This window comes from Rhinopithecus roxellana, chromosome 3 (genome assembly GCF_007565055.1).
Source record: "Rhinopithecus roxellana isolate Shanxi Qingling chromosome 3, ASM756505v1, whole genome shotgun sequence".
NCBI lineage: Eukaryota > Metazoa > Chordata > Mammalia > Primates > Cercopithecidae > Rhinopithecus > Rhinopithecus roxellana.
In genome coordinates, this window is record NC_044551.1 from 85,912,165 (window position 1) to 85,929,368 (window position 17,204).

At 41.4% G+C, this 17,204-nt stretch overlaps 1 protein-coding gene across 2 annotated transcripts in view; it reads right to left on the reverse strand.

The window, feature by feature from the left end:
- The window catches only part of ADAMTS12 (ADAM metallopeptidase with thrombospondin type 1 motif 12), a 391,880-nt gene that overhangs the window by 39,901 nt on the left and 334,775 nt on the right, over positions 1 to 17,204 (reverse strand). For both annotated transcript variants that reach the window (XM_030927984.1, XM_030927985.1), the window contains 2 exons: positions 14,899 to 15,109; positions 1,745 to 2,863 (listed from right to left, as the gene is read on the reverse strand). In XM_030927984.1, the coding sequence (XP_030783844.1) occupies positions 1,745 to 2,863; positions 14,899 to 15,109 (1,330 nt within the window). The remainder of the gene's footprint in view (positions 1 to 1,744; positions 2,864 to 14,898; positions 15,110 to 17,204) is intronic.

Consider the following 17,204-nt stretch of genomic DNA (forward strand, 5'->3'; position numbering starts at 1 on the left):
GTAAGCATGAAAATCTTCTCTATCTCTGAATCTGAATTCTTTACCTCAATGGAGATGATAAGATGACAGAAAATGTGATAACTCATTTTAGAAATCAAACACAAATCAAAGTGAAAACATAGCTCAAATGCAAACAATTGTAGTATTTAATGCAAGAAATTTTGGAGGTGGTTTGAATTTACCTATTTATTGCTTCTAGTCAATTCCATGACCAATGATGTTGATTAATTTATATGAAAGAATTTTGTATAGTTAAGTTGTCAGTTGGTGCTAAAATCCACTAGAGAGATAGCAGATCAGAGTGGGAAGAGATAGAAGGTTCGTCATCCAATTGTGTCTTCAAAGAAATCAGTTAACTGTTACAAATCTCTTTTTCTATTTGTAAATTGGTATCAGTGAGACACTTACCTACTCATCAGGACCATCAAAAGGGAAAAATAAGAGACTACCTGTGAAAATAGTTTGTAAATTACATGCTTTATAAATTGTTATACTTAAAATTGCTATTTTTATATTAGCTGCTAATAGTTTACTTCCCTTTAGCTGGGGAGATGAGTCACAAAATGTCATAAAAATGCTGAATGATTTGAACATGTGATTACTTTGCCGCAAAGTCCTCTTTTGCATTGTTACATTATACTAACGAGTTTGTATACTGCATATTCAGATTTCAAATAGGTGAGAAATGATTTTGATGCTTCAAAGGATGTAATTAGTTCTAGAAATGGAAAGACAAATATCTAGCCAAATTTCTGGAACATGAAAATAGGGGCTAGCATGATGTCATCATGCTTATTTTCTTCTTCCTCTATATTCTAATTCTTTCAATAAGCCAAAATGAATTTTTTAAATGCAAGCACTCAAACAAACCAAAAAGAAAAGGAAAAAAAAAATCACTGATATGGCGAGCTATACAATTGTTTTAACAAGTTTTGTCTTAGGTTTCCATTCTATCTGTGATTACTTCACAATTTTAAACCACGTCTCAAAACTAGGTTTTTTATTGAAATGTGAACTCAGGCCTTTTCAGTCATCCTTCATCATAGAATCATTACAGTTTATAGCTGGAAGGAACATTAGAGGTAATCTACACTTGCCTTATCATTCTGTAGGCAAAAAAAAAAAAAAAAAAGGCTCAGAAAGATAGATGAATTTGCCGTGATTACACAGCCAACTGCCCAGGCTTCCTGGCTTAGTTCAGGGTACATTTCAGTATATCTCACTGCATTTGTTCTCCTTCCCTATATATAAATTTTTAGATTCCCTTTCCAATTACATTTTAAGTCAACCACCAAACAGTTGGCACTTGAACATAGACCACCCAGGGGTCTTCACTGGTCAGTTTATGTTTCTCTGTCTTGTATCTCTGACCTCAAAACAGGTTTCTTAAAGATGGGGACTGCATGATGATTTCAAAGGGCTGCACAGACATTATTCTGTGTGATATATACAACAGCCCTATGAAATGTACAAGGCAGGAACTCTCATTTGGTTGTGGCAGGTAGAACCAGATTAAAAGCTAGACAATATATCTATACAACTTCACAAGTTATATAATTTATATATATATTTTTCCATTTGGAGAGTTGGGGGGTAAGGAGGGAGGTGAGGGCATGGTCTGACTGCTTCCTTTTGTTTTCACAGAATATATTTTAATGCAAGTTGATTTTGAAATTTTCACATGAATTTAACACTCCTAGCTTTTTTCCATGTAACACCAGGCCTTGGGTAGGAAGTGTCTTACCTCGCTCCAGTTTCCGACGATCCAGTGTGCAGAGCCATGGTCGTTTGTGAGCTGCTTGTAATTGGAGGCATTCAGCAAAAAGCCCTCGGCAATCAGACTTGTTGCATCCTCCTCAGTCAGGACTGGTTCAGTACTTTCTGTTTGATTCATGTCGTTTGGAAGTTTCAGATGGTTATGGTTTGCTGTCTTTCCTGAGGGTTCTGGCTGGTGGTCTCCTCCCAGAGGGAGTAGAGTGTCAGCTGGCTTTTCAGTAACCATCCCCTCAACTCTGGGTGTCCCAGTTGTGGGAGTACTGGGCCTTTGGCTGGGGAGCAGTCCTTCCATCACTGTGCTGAAGGGTGGCCACGGGGACTCCCCACTGAGATCTGGTGTCAGTGGAGGTGCAAGTGGCATTTCTGTACTTTCCACTGGAGCGTCATTTCCAGGTACTCTGATCTTGGTCCATATTACAGGGTTGCTTTCATCTTTGCCCTCAGGCTGTTCCCTGTCTTCCCCTGAGCCACTGTGAATCTCCATTTCTGGACCTTTGGTCAAGGTATTGTAAAATGGAGTCACAGGCCAAGTCATAGGGTTGCGGGAAGATGACAAGTCAGAACCACTTGTTGTAGCTACAAGGCCTCCCTCCCATGTAGGACCAGCATCTGAACTGGAAACATTTTCCTCACTTGGCTGAATGCTCATGGATTGGGAAGTGAGGATGGGCTGAGACGTGCTTCCAGTGGAAATGAGATAGCGAGAGCTCAGCTCAGGTTGGGTTGAGCTATCTTGCCACTGTTTCCCACCCATGTCTCCTTCTTTGGAGGCTGTGATAGGACGAGGGCTGCTGATTGCTGCAGGGCTTGTGCTCATAGACTCAGGCCCTATGGGTGTGGTCAGCATTCTGGGCCTGGATGTAGGTAGAGGGACGGGCTTTACGGGGTCCTGCTCAGGTGTTGGTGGGTTTTTTTCATTGGAAATAGTGCCTTTGTTGGGTTTCAGACCTCTCCGGCTAGACGGGCATTGCTGGAGGCCACACAGAGCCCGGCTGTTGGGTTTCCTTGTCACATCGCAAGGTTCATCATGGTTCTTGGCACATGTGACACTGCGAATCCGCACTCCACCACCACAGGAAACAGAACACTAGAAGAGAGAAACAGCTGTTAGTCTGGTGAGAGAAGATGCTTTTGTTCTCATGTTCAGGTCTATAACAGATCAAAACAGGCCTGATGGAAACCGAACTATGCAGCTAAAATTGTCTGCTATCTCTACATTTGGTTTCTGTGCTCTTTCAGTTTTCCATGGAAATATGTATATCCTGGAGACCAGCTGGGACTCAGTCTCAACCATTTATTCTTCACAAACTGAAAATGTAAACCATGACGTAGTCAAACTACATTTCTTTTGGGCTGTGAACCATGGATGGTGGGATCCACAATGAGTGTAATGGTTTATACAAGTCGCCAAATCTTTTAAAGAGCTAGTAAGTCACATTGTCTCTTTTCTGGGATTGTGATTTTATTAAATTAATATATAATGTGTGCATATTCTCTGGAATATGAAATTCGGTATAAGGAACCTTTCCCTTTATATTTGGAAAGCAACCATCATAACTCACACATTTTCCCCAGGTACCTTAAGCTCCATTTTCACTTGCCTGTGGCAGGTGGAATCACATTAAAAGCTAGATAATCACCATACTCACACATGTGCATAGATGTAAGACCTACTCTAAAATTTAAAGGTACATAGTTAATCAAAGGTAGGAAATAGCCCTTCCCAAGGAGTTAGTTGAATCCCTCAGCATGGCACTGAGGTATACATTGGGGTACTGGTAGGGGCCCCTCCCCAATGTTCCCTCCATATTCTGTATGCCACGCTGAAGTCCAAGCAGCTAGACTGCCTTTGGGGGAATCCTAACGGAATGGGCCTTCCTCAGGATACATGGTAAAGAATGTTCATTGCATCAATTTCAACACATGTGGATGGCAGATACGGAGTTGCTATAAAACATGAAATGTCTAAATATTTTGAAAAATCCATGCTTTTACCAAACAGTTCCATTTTTAGCTTCTCTTTCCAATGGCATTTGAAGTCAACCACCAAACAGTTGGCACTTGAACACAGACCACCCAGGGGTCTTCTCTGGTCATTTTACATTTCTCTGTCATGTATCCCTGACCTCAAAGCAGGTTTCTTAAGGATGGGGACCGCATAATGATTTCAGAGGGCTGCACAGACATTATTCTGTGTGACATACATGATGTCCCTATGAGATATACAAGGAAGGAACTGTTATTCTGCCTTCCACAAGTGAGTAACCTGAGACCCAGGAACTCACTTGAAAGGCAGCAAGTCCGCTGTAGAATAAGCATTAGCTTTATTTATTTATTTTTTATTTTATTTTATTTTATTTTTGAGACAGAATCTCGCTCTGTCACCCAGGCTGGAGTGCAGTGGTGCGATCTCGGCTCACTGCAAGCTCTGTCTTCCGTGTTCACACCATTCTCCCGCCTCAGCCTACCGAGTAGCTGGGACTACAGGCGCCAGCCACCACACCCGGCTAATTTTTTTGTATTTTTAGTACAGACGGGTTTCACCGTGTTAGCCAGGATGGTCTCAATCTCCTGAGCTCATGATCCTCCCGCCTTGGCCTCCCAAAGTGCTGGGATTACAGGCGTGAGTCATCGTGAGCAGCCAGCATTAGATTTATTTTTACCCCCATCCCCAAACCTAGCGCAACACACTGTACAAGTAGCTGTCCATGGAGTTCACTCAGGGACTTTTGATTTATGAAAAGCTACCCAAAAGCAGGAACTGTTTTTTATTCGTAATGGAATTCCAGGATAGTTCTGAGGACACAGTGATCACCTTGTACATATTAATTAAGTGACTCTTTTACCTGAAAAAAAAAAAATCAGGAATGGAAAAATTCTCACTCATGAGCTTCTGCATTTAGTTTAAGGTCCTTGCCTTCTCAAGTTCTATTTTCAATTTTCTCTAAGTAGGAACATAATATTGACATAGAAACTTCTCCTTTATTTTGTTTCAATCAAACGTAATCACTCACTGATATATAACGGCTCTGTGAAATCAGTTCTTTTGAAAAGCAGGAGATGCTGTGAGCACAGGAGAATGTACAGCTGAAGGAGTGTCCAACTGTGGATTTGGACCCAACCAGTGAAGCTGTTGACTTAAGATATCCACAAAATATTAAAACAAGTTGCTCCAAGATGGAACTTTCAGGTTTGTTTTGAAATAATAATAAAAATAATTTGGGCGGAAATGATGCTTAATGCACACTCATTTCCTACCAAGGTGGCGGCTACCAACTGCAAGTATCGGAGACCAACAGGGAGGGAACAGTCTCTTCTGGCATGGTCCATGACTCACTTCTCCCTGGACCTGGAAAGGGAAGGCAGGAGGTATTTATCTTCCTGATGTGCTGCATTGTTTCTTCCCTTCTTGTGTAGGAGGATACTCTGTGCTCCATCTATTTTAGTCATGCGGAGTACTTCTCCATTTGTTACATTCTAATCTGAACTTCTTGGATTTTCAAATCCCCACTTTGTAAAATTTATCAGTTTTGTATGTGTGAACACATTTCCATGCTGGCTGCCTCAGGCAGGCTCAGTCTTGAGAGCTGACTGATAACTGAGATCCCAGCTACTGCCAACTCTTCTCAGGCAGCAGGTGACCCTCTTTTGGCTTTCCTTTCCATGAAGTATTAGACTAGATAGTGACATAATAGGAAACGCTTCTATTTTTCTTTTCTTTCTCTTCTTTCTCTTTTTCTTTTTGGTTTGTTTTGACTTGAAATGTTGCTAATATCTCTAAAGAAGTTAGCTTTACTTATACACTTTTACAAAAATTCTTAAAATGCAAAATTATAGGGGCATATCCCCTCCACCTCCCCAGTGAACTATGAAGTAAAAAAACAAAAACAAAAACAAAAACAAAACAAACAAAAAAAAAAAACTATAAAACCTCTGAGAAATAGCTTACATTCCCCGATCTATCATATTAACTCCCTGCATGATTCAGTGACTAAGTCAGCTTCCTCACCTGGAAACAGAGACAGCAGCACCTACCTTTGCAGGCTACTGTGTGGATTACCTTCAACAATAGGCTTAACAGAGGTGGCATAATATATGAAGACAATTAGTGATTGAAAGCTATTATTATCACTGTTCTAATAATGATGCTGATAATAATAACAGTGATCACAACAAAAGGCTTGGGGTTCCCCAATTTCCACTGCTCTTGTGGGTGACACACAGAACTGTCTCATCAGGGAGGTGTGAAGTGAGCAGCTGTCTTGGTGAGGTGAGTGCAGGCACATGTCTACAAGATACTGTGGAGACCCACACACCCCCTAATGGTTTACTGCTGGATGTTTTTAGATTCAGATTTCCTAAAGCTAACAGATGGATATGTGGTTTTCAAATTTACAAATAACAAGAACTAAGTAATCTTACTGATGGTGTGAATTTGCTCAACCTAAAAGAGTAAGGCAGGAGTAAAGAATAGCTACTGTAGCCAGGCGCGGTGGCTCAAGCCTGTAATCCCAGCACTTTGGGAGGCCGAGACGGGCGGATCACGAGGTCAGGAGATCAAGATCATCCTGGCTAACACGGTGAAACCCCGTCTCCACTAAAAAAAATACAAAAAACTAGCCGGGCGAGGTGGCGGGCACCTGTAGTCCCAGCTACTCCGGAGGCCGAGGCAGGAGAATGGCGTAAACCCGGGAGGCGGAGCTTGCAGTGAGCTAAGATCCAGCCACTACACTCCAGCCCAGGCGACAGAGTGGGACTCTGTCTCAAAAAAAAAAGCTACTGTATTAGTTTGTTTTCATGTTGCTATAAAGAAACACCAAGATGGGGAAATTTATAAAGGAAAAAGGTTTAATTGACTCACAGTTCTGCATAGGTGGGGAGGCCTCAGGGAACTTACAATCATGGTAGAAGAGGAAGCAAACACGTCCTTCTTCACATGGTGACAGGAGAGAGAAGTGCAGAGTGAAGAGGGGGAAAGCCCCTTATAAAGCCATCAGATCTCAAGGAAACTCACTGTCACAAGAACAGCATGGGGGAACTGCTCCCATAATCCAATCATTCCCCATGAGGTCCCTCCCTCAACACATGGGGATTACAATTTTGATTACCACTCAAAATGAGATTTGGGTGGGGACACAGAGACAGACCATTTCAGCTATCTAGCTGGTTGCTGAATTAAAATACATTAGATTTTAATATTTTGAAACAGAAGATGGTTCTTGGAGTTCCAAGTAGCAGCCTAACGGTTACATGTGGCCCACTGACATGTATTCTTTGACTTGCTCAATCTTAAAACCCACCAATCTACCAACCAACCAACCAACAAAACACAAAAACCAAAATAGTAGCCAACATTTTAAAAATTAGAAATTTTATGTTAATAAAATTCCTGATTTTTAACTTCTCTTGGAAAAGCTGATGATCTCATCTATAGTTCTCATTCCCAAATAGCAACCCAAAACCTGATTAATGAAGACCTGGGATCTGGGAGTTTATATGTCCCTCAGTGCACCAACCTTTCATCTACCTCTACTTTTCTTAGCCAGCAGACGCTGAATCTTCCAAATAACCCACGATTGCCATTCCTTAGTTCTGGGGCACAGTATGCCCAGCTGGACAGTATTAGCTGTCTGCCAAGCTTATTGGGCCTGAATACAAACTTGCCTTTTCGCCTAGTCACTGCAGAACAGGCACTGCTGCTTTGTATTCAACTCCACGCTTCTTCCAGTACATCTTCCAACTGTGTTAATCTCCTCAGGATCTGTCAAGCTCTACAGATGAGATAAATGCAGTACACAACACCACACTCCAAACCCATCTCAATTGGTAGCTTCAGAATTCTCCAAAACAACTTCAGCTATGATTATCGTATGCCCTTACCTCGTAATTTTGAACCCTGGACTATGCAAGCAGCATGTCAACCTGTTAACCTGCTCTCTAGGAGTCATTTTGCTCTCACTTGTCACCATCCTGGATACAGGTTTCTTGTGGGGGAACCCACTGAGAAAGGGGTTTGCTGCCAAATTTATCAACTCCACCAACCTGTGGTCCACTGTTGGGGGTGAGGAGGCTCACAACTGGCACTGAGCTGTAGTGCTGAGAAAGAGTTTATTCGAAAACACAGTCGGAATTTATCAGAGGGTTTGGGCTAAAGGGCTGAGTAGAGAAACAGTGAATACTTTGGGCATTAAAACATTGAATGCACAATCTCAGAAATTTATAAATGAATAATTAGCTCTCATACAAACACCAGCTTTGAAAACAAGCTAAAACACATAGGTATCTGTTTTGGGTTGAATTGTGTCCCTCTCAAAAAAGATATGTCAAAATCCCAATGCCCCCAATCTCAGAATGTGATCTTATTTGGAGAAAGGATCTTTAAAAAGGTAATCAAGTTACAAGAAGGTCATTAGGTTGGGCCTAGTGGTATCCATATCAAAAGGGGAATCTGAACGCAGTGATCACAGGCAGGTAGAATGTCATCTGAAGATGAAGGCAGAGGTTGGAGTGATGCATTTACAAGCCAATGAGCACCAAAGATTGACATCAAACCACCAGAAGCTGGGAGAAAGGCATGGAGCAAATCGCCCTCCCAGCTTTCAGAAGGAATTCATTTTGCCAACACCTTGACCTTGATTTTGTAGCTTCTGCAGATGTGAGACAATAAATTCCTGTTATTTAATCTGCCCAGTTTGTGGTACTTCGTTAGGGCAGCCCTCGGGAACTGAGACAGTAGCCTAGGTAATTAAAACAAATCAGACCTGATGAGGACAATCAACATAGCTCTCAGCTGGTTTTTTGTAAGTAGTTGTTGCAAAAAGAGGTGCCCATATCTGTTCTCCACAAACCCTGGCCAAGCACAGGCTACTGATGCCTGGGAAGAACTGAGATGTTGACACTAATGACACTCCACACCAAAAGAGGGAGTGACAAGGTCAGAATATCAGGTGACCAGCCCCACAGGAGTGCCTGGAATTGGGGAATCCAGAGGGTCAGCGACTCTCAAAAATGTCCTTATCCCTCCATGCTCTCTCTTCCCTCAGGTGGCAGGGATTTCACGAGTCTAGCTTTGCTTCCCACTTAGCAATAGACATAGCATTGCCTTTTGAGCCACGCCTTCTGTCCCAAGAGCCAGAGACAGCTCATTTGTGAACATCGGCATTCGGTCTATTTGGTTACTCTGCATTCCAACACCCCTGTGATGAGCTTTGTACTATATCGATTCTCAGTACCTTGGTTAAGTGAATGTTTTGTTTGTGTGTTTTTGTCAGGCACAGGAAGGGTCGGTTAAAGATCTTCCTAGACTCTTGGTGTGTCTGCTTTTAAAGCCTCCACCAATGTCCTGTCAAATATATTCAAATGTATTTCTCATCTCAAGTAAAATGTAACTTTTGCTATAAAAAAATTTGAAATTTTTTTTTCCATTTCACTTTTTAAAAATGTTTATGCGTACATAGTAGGTATATATATTTATGGGGTACATGAGATGTTTTGATGCCGGCATGCAATGTGAAATAAGCACATCATAGAGAATGTGGTATCCATCCCCTCAAGCTCTTATCCTTCCAGTTACAAACAATCTAATTATACCCTTTAAGTTATTTTAAAATGTGTAATTAAGTTATTATTAACTATAGTCATCTCATTGTGCTATCAAATAGTAGGTCTTATTCATTCTTTCTATTTTTTTGTACCCATTAATCATCCCCACCTTCCCTGCAAACTCTCACTACTGTTTCTAGCCTCTAGTAACCATCCTTTCACTCTCTATGTCCGTAAGTTCAATTGTTTTGATGTTTAGAGTCCTAAAATAAGTGAGAACATGCAATATTTCTCTTTCGGTGCCTGGCTTATTTCACTTCACATAATGATCTTCAGTTTATCCACGTTGTTGCAAATGACTGAATCTCACTCATTTCTGTGGCTGAACAGTACTCCATCATGTAGAGGTACCACATTTTCTTTATCTGTTCATCTGTTGAGGGACACTTAGGTTGTTTCCAAATCTTAGCTATTGTAAACAGTGCTGCAAAAACATAGGAGTGCAGATATCTCTTTGATAGACTGGTTTCCTTTCCTTTTGGTATATACCCAGCAGTGGGATTGCTGGATCATGTGGTAGCTTAACTTTCACCTTTTTGAGGAACCTCCAAACTGTTCTCCACAGTGGTTAAACTATTTACATTCCTACCAACAGAGTACGAGGGGTCCCTTTTCTCCACATCCTCATCAGCATTTGTTTTTGCCGTCTTTTGGATGTAAGCCATTTTAACTGGGGTAAAAATGGTATCTCATTATAGTTTTGATATGCATTTCTCTGATGATAATGATGTTGAGCACATTTTCATATGCCTGTTTGCCACGAGTATGCCTTCTTTGGAGAAATGTCTATTCAAACCTTTTGCGAAAGGCTGTATCTTTTTCCTGCACTTTTGAAGTTATTCAGGGATGGCAACATTTAATTTTGGGGAAGCTCTGATTTCTCAGCAATCGTTATGCACAGTCTGAAATTCCAACAGAATGAGAAAAGCCAGCCTGCAAATCATTTCCAAACACAAAACATTTCTTACGAATACTAAAAACTGTCATATTGCTACATTTTGCAGATATCTGAGACGTAGTATGGCAAAGTATATATTCAGAGTAGACACTGTGCTGCCTGCATTCAAATCCTGGCTCCATGTGACTTTGGAAAAATTTCTAAATGTTTCTATGCCTCAGTTTCTTCACTTGTATTAATAAAATGGGGCTCAATAAGTCATGGTGAAGATTAAATGTGCTAATACCCATAAAAGTACTTAATAGATACATACATAATACATAGTAATAATGCATACAAAATGCTTGGTATGTATTTGCTATTAATATGTAATTAAATATTGATTTCCGATTTTGCAGGGTCCTTTTGTTTTTATAGAAGCAATGCATGAGGTTTTTTTTCAGGTCTCAAATAGTTGTGCAGGCCCTTGAAAAATCTGTAGGCCAGAAGCACTGCACTTACAGTGTTTCATGCATAAAATGAATGAGCTCCTTGAGCTCAGGGAGGGGCCTGAGCTCCCTGAGTGAAAACTTACGGGGCCACAGATCAGTTCCTTCAGCACATTTGGGTACAACTGATTGAACAAGGTTTGCAAAATCAGATTAGCATGGAAAATAGACTTTTGCCTTCTTGTCTGATAATAATTTAGTGAACACTTACTATTTACCAGGCACTATGCTAAGTGTTTGCATGAATTATCTTCTTCAATTCTTACAATAATCCTATGTTTCTCAATGACAACAGGCTAGGAGAGAATTAACACTGGCTCAAGGCCACACAATTAGAGATTGCCAGGGCTGGAAAACCTAGAAAAATTATCACCCATCATTACATTAGTCTAATTAATAGGAGAAATAACATGTTGGTTTATAGTTGAGGAAACTGAGGTCCTATAAGGAAAAATCATTTTCCTAAGACTGTATAACATGCAATGCAAGTTTATGCAATACAAGACCAGAACTAAGATGGTTCTCTGCGATCTCAGTCAGGACTCTTCCTACTTCCCTTTCTGCCAAGGATGCACTAATCAAACATTTATTAAGTACATGGTGGTTATCCATGCATCCATCCATCCATCCATCCATCCATCCATCCATCCATCCATCCAAGGAAAAAGATGGCACAGCTTTTTACAAAGTATCTGACTGAATCATTCTCTAGTTATATCCTTGGAGTCATTATTACAAATCTCATATAATTTTGGCAAGTTATTTTAAAGCCCTCGTTGGGGGTACCACGGGTGTCTCTTGAAGAAGTGGTACCCTTCCATCTATCAGATAGAAAGAATTATGGAACCCACTGGGCTGCCCTTGTTGCCCTGGTTGTCTGGATGCACTGGGTTAAAGTGAAAGCTTCATCAAAATAACCCTATTATTCTCAGGTTTAGCATGTTGCTCTCTGCTCCCAGGTATGGCTACAGCTTCCAGTTCACCACTTCAATGTCCACAGCCCTTTTATTGTAAACTGCCTGAAAAGCCTTTGGAAAGGAAAACTGTATAAATAAACACACACATCCTGGCTTCTGGAGTGTCCTGTTTGCCACACATACACATTTGAACCCAGGAAGCCATGCTCTAGGGACTGTGCCCCTCACTACTAGACTGGCTGCCTCTCACAAGGCATGCCCCTGAAATGGTGTATCTGGGAAGCAAGAGAGCCACAATAACTTTGATACCTGGTCTCTATTTACAATAAATAGAGTTCCCTTCTTTACCCTCTAAGTCCACAAAGTAGGGTGGGCAAAATCAGGATAAGATTCTTGGTAAAACCTGAGATTGGAGGTGGGAGTCAGGTATCTAGAACATAAGCTTAGAGAAAAGGGGCTGGTCACAGGGGGCAGGAAAGCCTGCCTGGGGCAGCAGGGGAGAGAACTCCCCTTTCTGATTCCTGCTGGAACAGGGAGGAGTGTACTGACCTGGCACAGCTGGGCCCACTCTTCCCTTACTGCTTGAGTTGGTGGAGTGCTTTGATAGGGAAGGGAGCTCATGAATGTACTTTCTCTTTCTTCTCTCTTAGGTTAACCCAGAGAAGGCCATTTTATAGCAATCTAGAAGGCTGTCAGTTCTTGGGCCTTTTGGATCAGTAACCTTACAGTTTTAGACCATCCACAGTGACCCAAATGACACAGTGCAGACCAAATGATGGCTGGAGTAGTGCTCCAACAAATAATGTTGTTCTCCAGACAAAATCTAGACAATAAATACTGCCTGCCAAGAATCGCTATGTCATCTCTCTTTAAAAAAAGTATCTGGGCATAGTTAGAATGTCAAAGACATTTCATCATACTCCAGCAAAGTTCATTAGAAGGTTATTAGTAAGACAGCAGAGACAAGAAAGGAAGACCCGTTTGATGAATATTTTGATACTGATTTAACTAAAAGCACTCCAATGACGTCTTCTGAATGACGGCATTGGCCCAGCCTTTCTGCTCAGCTCTGTCAAGTGGAAGCTAGAAACTGTCCGTGTGTGGTCCACTGACTATGCAATGGCTGCATACGGAACCACAGACCTGAGTGCTTCTTACATCATGCCAACTTTTTGGTCTCTTGTTCTCCAGTTAAGACAGGTTACTACGCTTCCCATAAACATGAACACAATAAGAACTCCTCAGCCAAATCTGTAATTGCAGTCCTCTGAAAAAGCATTAAGATGTTGGCAATTAGTAAATTCTACATGACAAGAATTGTTAACAGTTTTGGATGCAGCCAACACATTTTTGGCAAACAGATTTAATAGGCCAGTCACAATACTCTATTCAGCCTTATTTTGACAACACTGTAATTTACAGAAACCTAGGTTGTGGTGGACTAATAAGGCAGGACAGCCAAATGCTGTGATTATACTCCTCCAGGAATAGCAAAAAGAATGTTTGGTTTATCACTGATGTGTGTACATACATTGGTGAGTGAATCAGTAATACACCCGTATTTGTATGTAGGTATATTTCTTTACCTGCATACCTTTGTCCTTCCTTTCCTTTCTTTCCTTTTTTCTTTTTCTTTTCTGGATCCTATCTCTCCCACTGGATGGAAGTTCTTACCATCTAGGGACTATACTTTCTGTTTCTTTTCTTTTTTTTTTTTTAATTTCACCTAGATGCCCAAGACAACATCCTGTACAGATTCAGAAGGTAAATAAACCTAAACTGTGACATAAGCTAATAAAAGGGAGTCTTGGAAATAAGGTTTCATCAAAGCTGCTGTATTTAAATGAATGTTTTGCTTTCAAATAGGTATCTTCAGAGATGGTACCTTTGCTTAGACACATTTTAGAATTCTTCTTTCAGAGCAGGTGCAAAGCAATCTGTCACATATTTATAATCAAATATTTTTTAAACACAAACATTTTGATCTCATTATTCATTTATCCATCAGGCCCCATTCTAATCGGCTTTCTGTGGCATTCTCCTGAATCAGATATTCTCCATTTTCTCCTGAGTCCTCATAGGAGTTCCTAAAATATCCTGAGCAATGGTGACATTATTGTTATTATTATTTTGAGACAGAGTCTCACTTTCTCAACCAGGCTGGAGTACAGTGTCATGATATCAGTTCACTACAGTCTCGATCTCCCAGGCTTAAGTGATCCTCCTGCCTCAGCCCCCCCAAGTTGCTGGGACTACAGGCATGCCACCATGCCAGGCTAATTGTATTTTCAATAGAGATAGGGTTTCATCATGTTGCTTAGGCTGGTCTCAAACTCCTAAGCTCAAGTGATCCTCCTGCCTCGGCCTCTGAAAGTGCTGGGATTACAGGTGCCTGGCCAGTGGTAGCATTATTATGGAAGCATATGGCTATTCAAGGAAGTTTTTAAGATAAAGTCAGCATCCATCTCTAAACACTGGCCTGTTAATTTTTAAAAAACATGTACTTCCTAGTTATTCCTTAGGTTATTCACTGAACTGCATATAGGGAAGCAGAGCTGAGGCCCTTGGAGACTTTGGGGCCCTCCACTAATAACTGGGAACATGACAAGGCCTGACAAAACCAGATGCCAAAGTGACCCAAAGAAAATTAAAGCCTGGGAGAGCTTTTCATAACCTTCCAGCTTACTGATTTTCAATTATAGTCAGATAATTAGATCAAATTAATTTGGGGAAAATGCAACATTCATCTGAACTTATGTGTCTGATAATAGATGTTATAAACCTTGGTCTGGTTTGGCCTTGACACATGGTGAACAGACGGATAATTTGAGGGGATTTTTCTTAGTGTCAAGTGACACTCTTTTGGTTTGGGTTTACTATAGTGATGTGCTGGTCAATGTTTTATAAATCACTTTTGGGGTGCGTGGGAGGTCCCTGATCTGCTACCAATGGTTTAACAACAGGCCCGGCCAAGCTTCTGATTTATTAATTAGTCGTTATGATCCTGTACTGGCGGGGCGGAATCTACCTCACCCCTGTCAGGTAGTAAGCTGACCATTGAGCAAGTTAGAGCAAGATCCCGTATGAATGGAAAATGAGCAGGCCAGGGATATTTTGCAATTTTACCTAGGGTCACCTCGGATCGGATAATGAGAAGGAAGGCAGGGGCTGATGAAGCTTGAATAATGCCAGTTTCCCCTCTGAGCCCTGAGCTCACCTCACTCCAGTTGCCCACTGTCCAGTCCGAGGGGCACAGGATGTCTCTGTTACAGGAAAGGAGGGTCTTGGGCTTCAGCAGGTGCTGGCAGTCTGTGGGCGGGAGAGCCTGCTCGTCAGAGCCCATGGTCTGGATGCACAGCACGGTTCGCTTCTTCTCCCCGTGGGGCCCGCATGTCGCGGAGCATGCTTCCCACTCCCCTGCCCACCACCTGCAGGCAAACATGGACATGTGAGAGAAGATCGCCAACGTAAGCATACATTCCATTCAACCACTGAGAAAGCAGGGGCAGAAATGCAGATCACAGGGCTGGGAGGGCCATGCAGACACTCCAACCCACTAGGGGGCGTGCTGCAGACAGGGCCACGGTGTCTTCAATCATAACTCCAGAGCTCAGCAGAGTGCCTGGCATAAGCAGTTGCTAAATACGCATGTTTTTGAATGAGAAAAAGATATATATGCATGCCCTCTCTTTTCAGTAAGAAAACTGAGGTCCAGGGTTCTGCTGTGCAACTTTAAGCAAGTTTAAGTCTCACTTTCTCATCTATTCAATGGGTGTAAAAATATATGAGCGTTGGCCGGGCGCGGTGGCTCAAGCCTGTAATCCCAGCACTTTGGGAGGCCGAGGCGGGCGGATCACAAGGTCAGGATATCGAGACCATCCTGGCTAACACGGTGAAACCCCGTCTCTACTAAAAAGTACAAAAAACTAGCCGGGCGAGGTGGCGGGCGCCTGTAGTCCCAGCTACTCGGGAGGCTGAGGCAGGAGAATGGCGTGAACCCGGGAGGCGGAGCTTGCAGTGAGCTGAGATCCGGCCACTGCACTCCAGCCTGGGTGACAGAGCGAGACTCCGTCTCAAAAAAAAAAAAAAAAAAAAAAAAATATATATATATATATATATATATGAGCGTTGTTGCGCATTAAATGAAAGACCAGTTCATGTCAAGTGTATAGTACAGAGCCTGACATATAACAAGAACTCAAGCATTTGTTATGATTTGTTGTTATTTTGACCGTGCTATTGAGTAAAAGAGTCCAATTAGACTCTAGGTCTCCTGGCTCTTAATTGAATGTAAAAGTAGGCACTTTAACATAAATTTTTAAATTATTTAGGAGGTGATCAATTAGGGACATTGCCTTTATTTTTTCCCCTACCTCCTGAAGTCTACTTGTTAATATTTTCACTGCTCCCTTTGATAAGAAATGAGTAGAAAAAGAATAAACTTAAATGAAATAATTTTTTACTCAAGAATCTAGGATGTGGGCCCACTGGTTACACAGAAGTAGCTTTTGAAAATGGCAGGGAGCCATCTCTTGTCCTTCTTCTCCATTATTGTGCAAATCTTCCCCAGCACCGAAGATAGAACAGCTGTCTTCACTCAGTGTGGTTTGGGTCCATTATTGTTCCTCTGTACAGCCCACTTTTCCATCCCTTCGTATAGTAACAAGTGGGACACTTTTATTTCTCATGGGAAAATAGTACACTGAGGGAAGTCCTTCATTCCTGACTTCAAGAAAGCCTCCTGACTTGAGACAGCATTGAATTTTGGTAATTTTGAAGATAAAACTTTTTACTTTTATTTACTAAATATTGGATTTATTTATGTATAATTTCTTTTGATTGTGATACTTTTAGTCTCAAGTTAAAAATATCAGAAGAAAGCAATTCCTCAATTCAATCATATTCTTCATTTAATAAGTAATTGAGATTACTTATTTACTCTTTGGTGTTTAACCTTAGTGGGTAAAGAGCTAATAATATTGGAACAGTATGATGTGAAACCAATAAGTGCCCCACTGTATTAATCTAATTACTTTGTCCTACCTCAGGCTTTTCTAAAGGAGGTCAGGCCAAGAGAATCTATAAAATGCCATTCTGAAAAGGCCTTAATCTGAGTTGATTGAAAGTTTAATTTATCTAAGTACTTGCTATAGGGCTTTCAGCTGTATCACTACAAAGTGATAATGGACGTTCTTGTTTTCTCTTCTTGGAGTTTTCTCTACAGTCCCTTAGGGAACATATTGCCTGTGATTTTGCTGTGGTCTGAATGTGTTCCCTAAAACATATGAGTTAGACACTTAATCCTCAATATAACAGTGTTGGGAGGTGAGGTCTGATGGGAGGTGTTTAGGTCATGATGGCTTTACCATCATGAATGGATTAAGGTCACTTGAAAAAGGATTTGGGAGTGGTTTACTCCCTTTCGCTCTTCTATATGAGGACACAAATGTTTGTCCTCTGTTGCCCTTCCTCCTTCAGCCTTATAAGGATGCAGCAAGAAGGCCCTCGCCAGATCAAATGCTA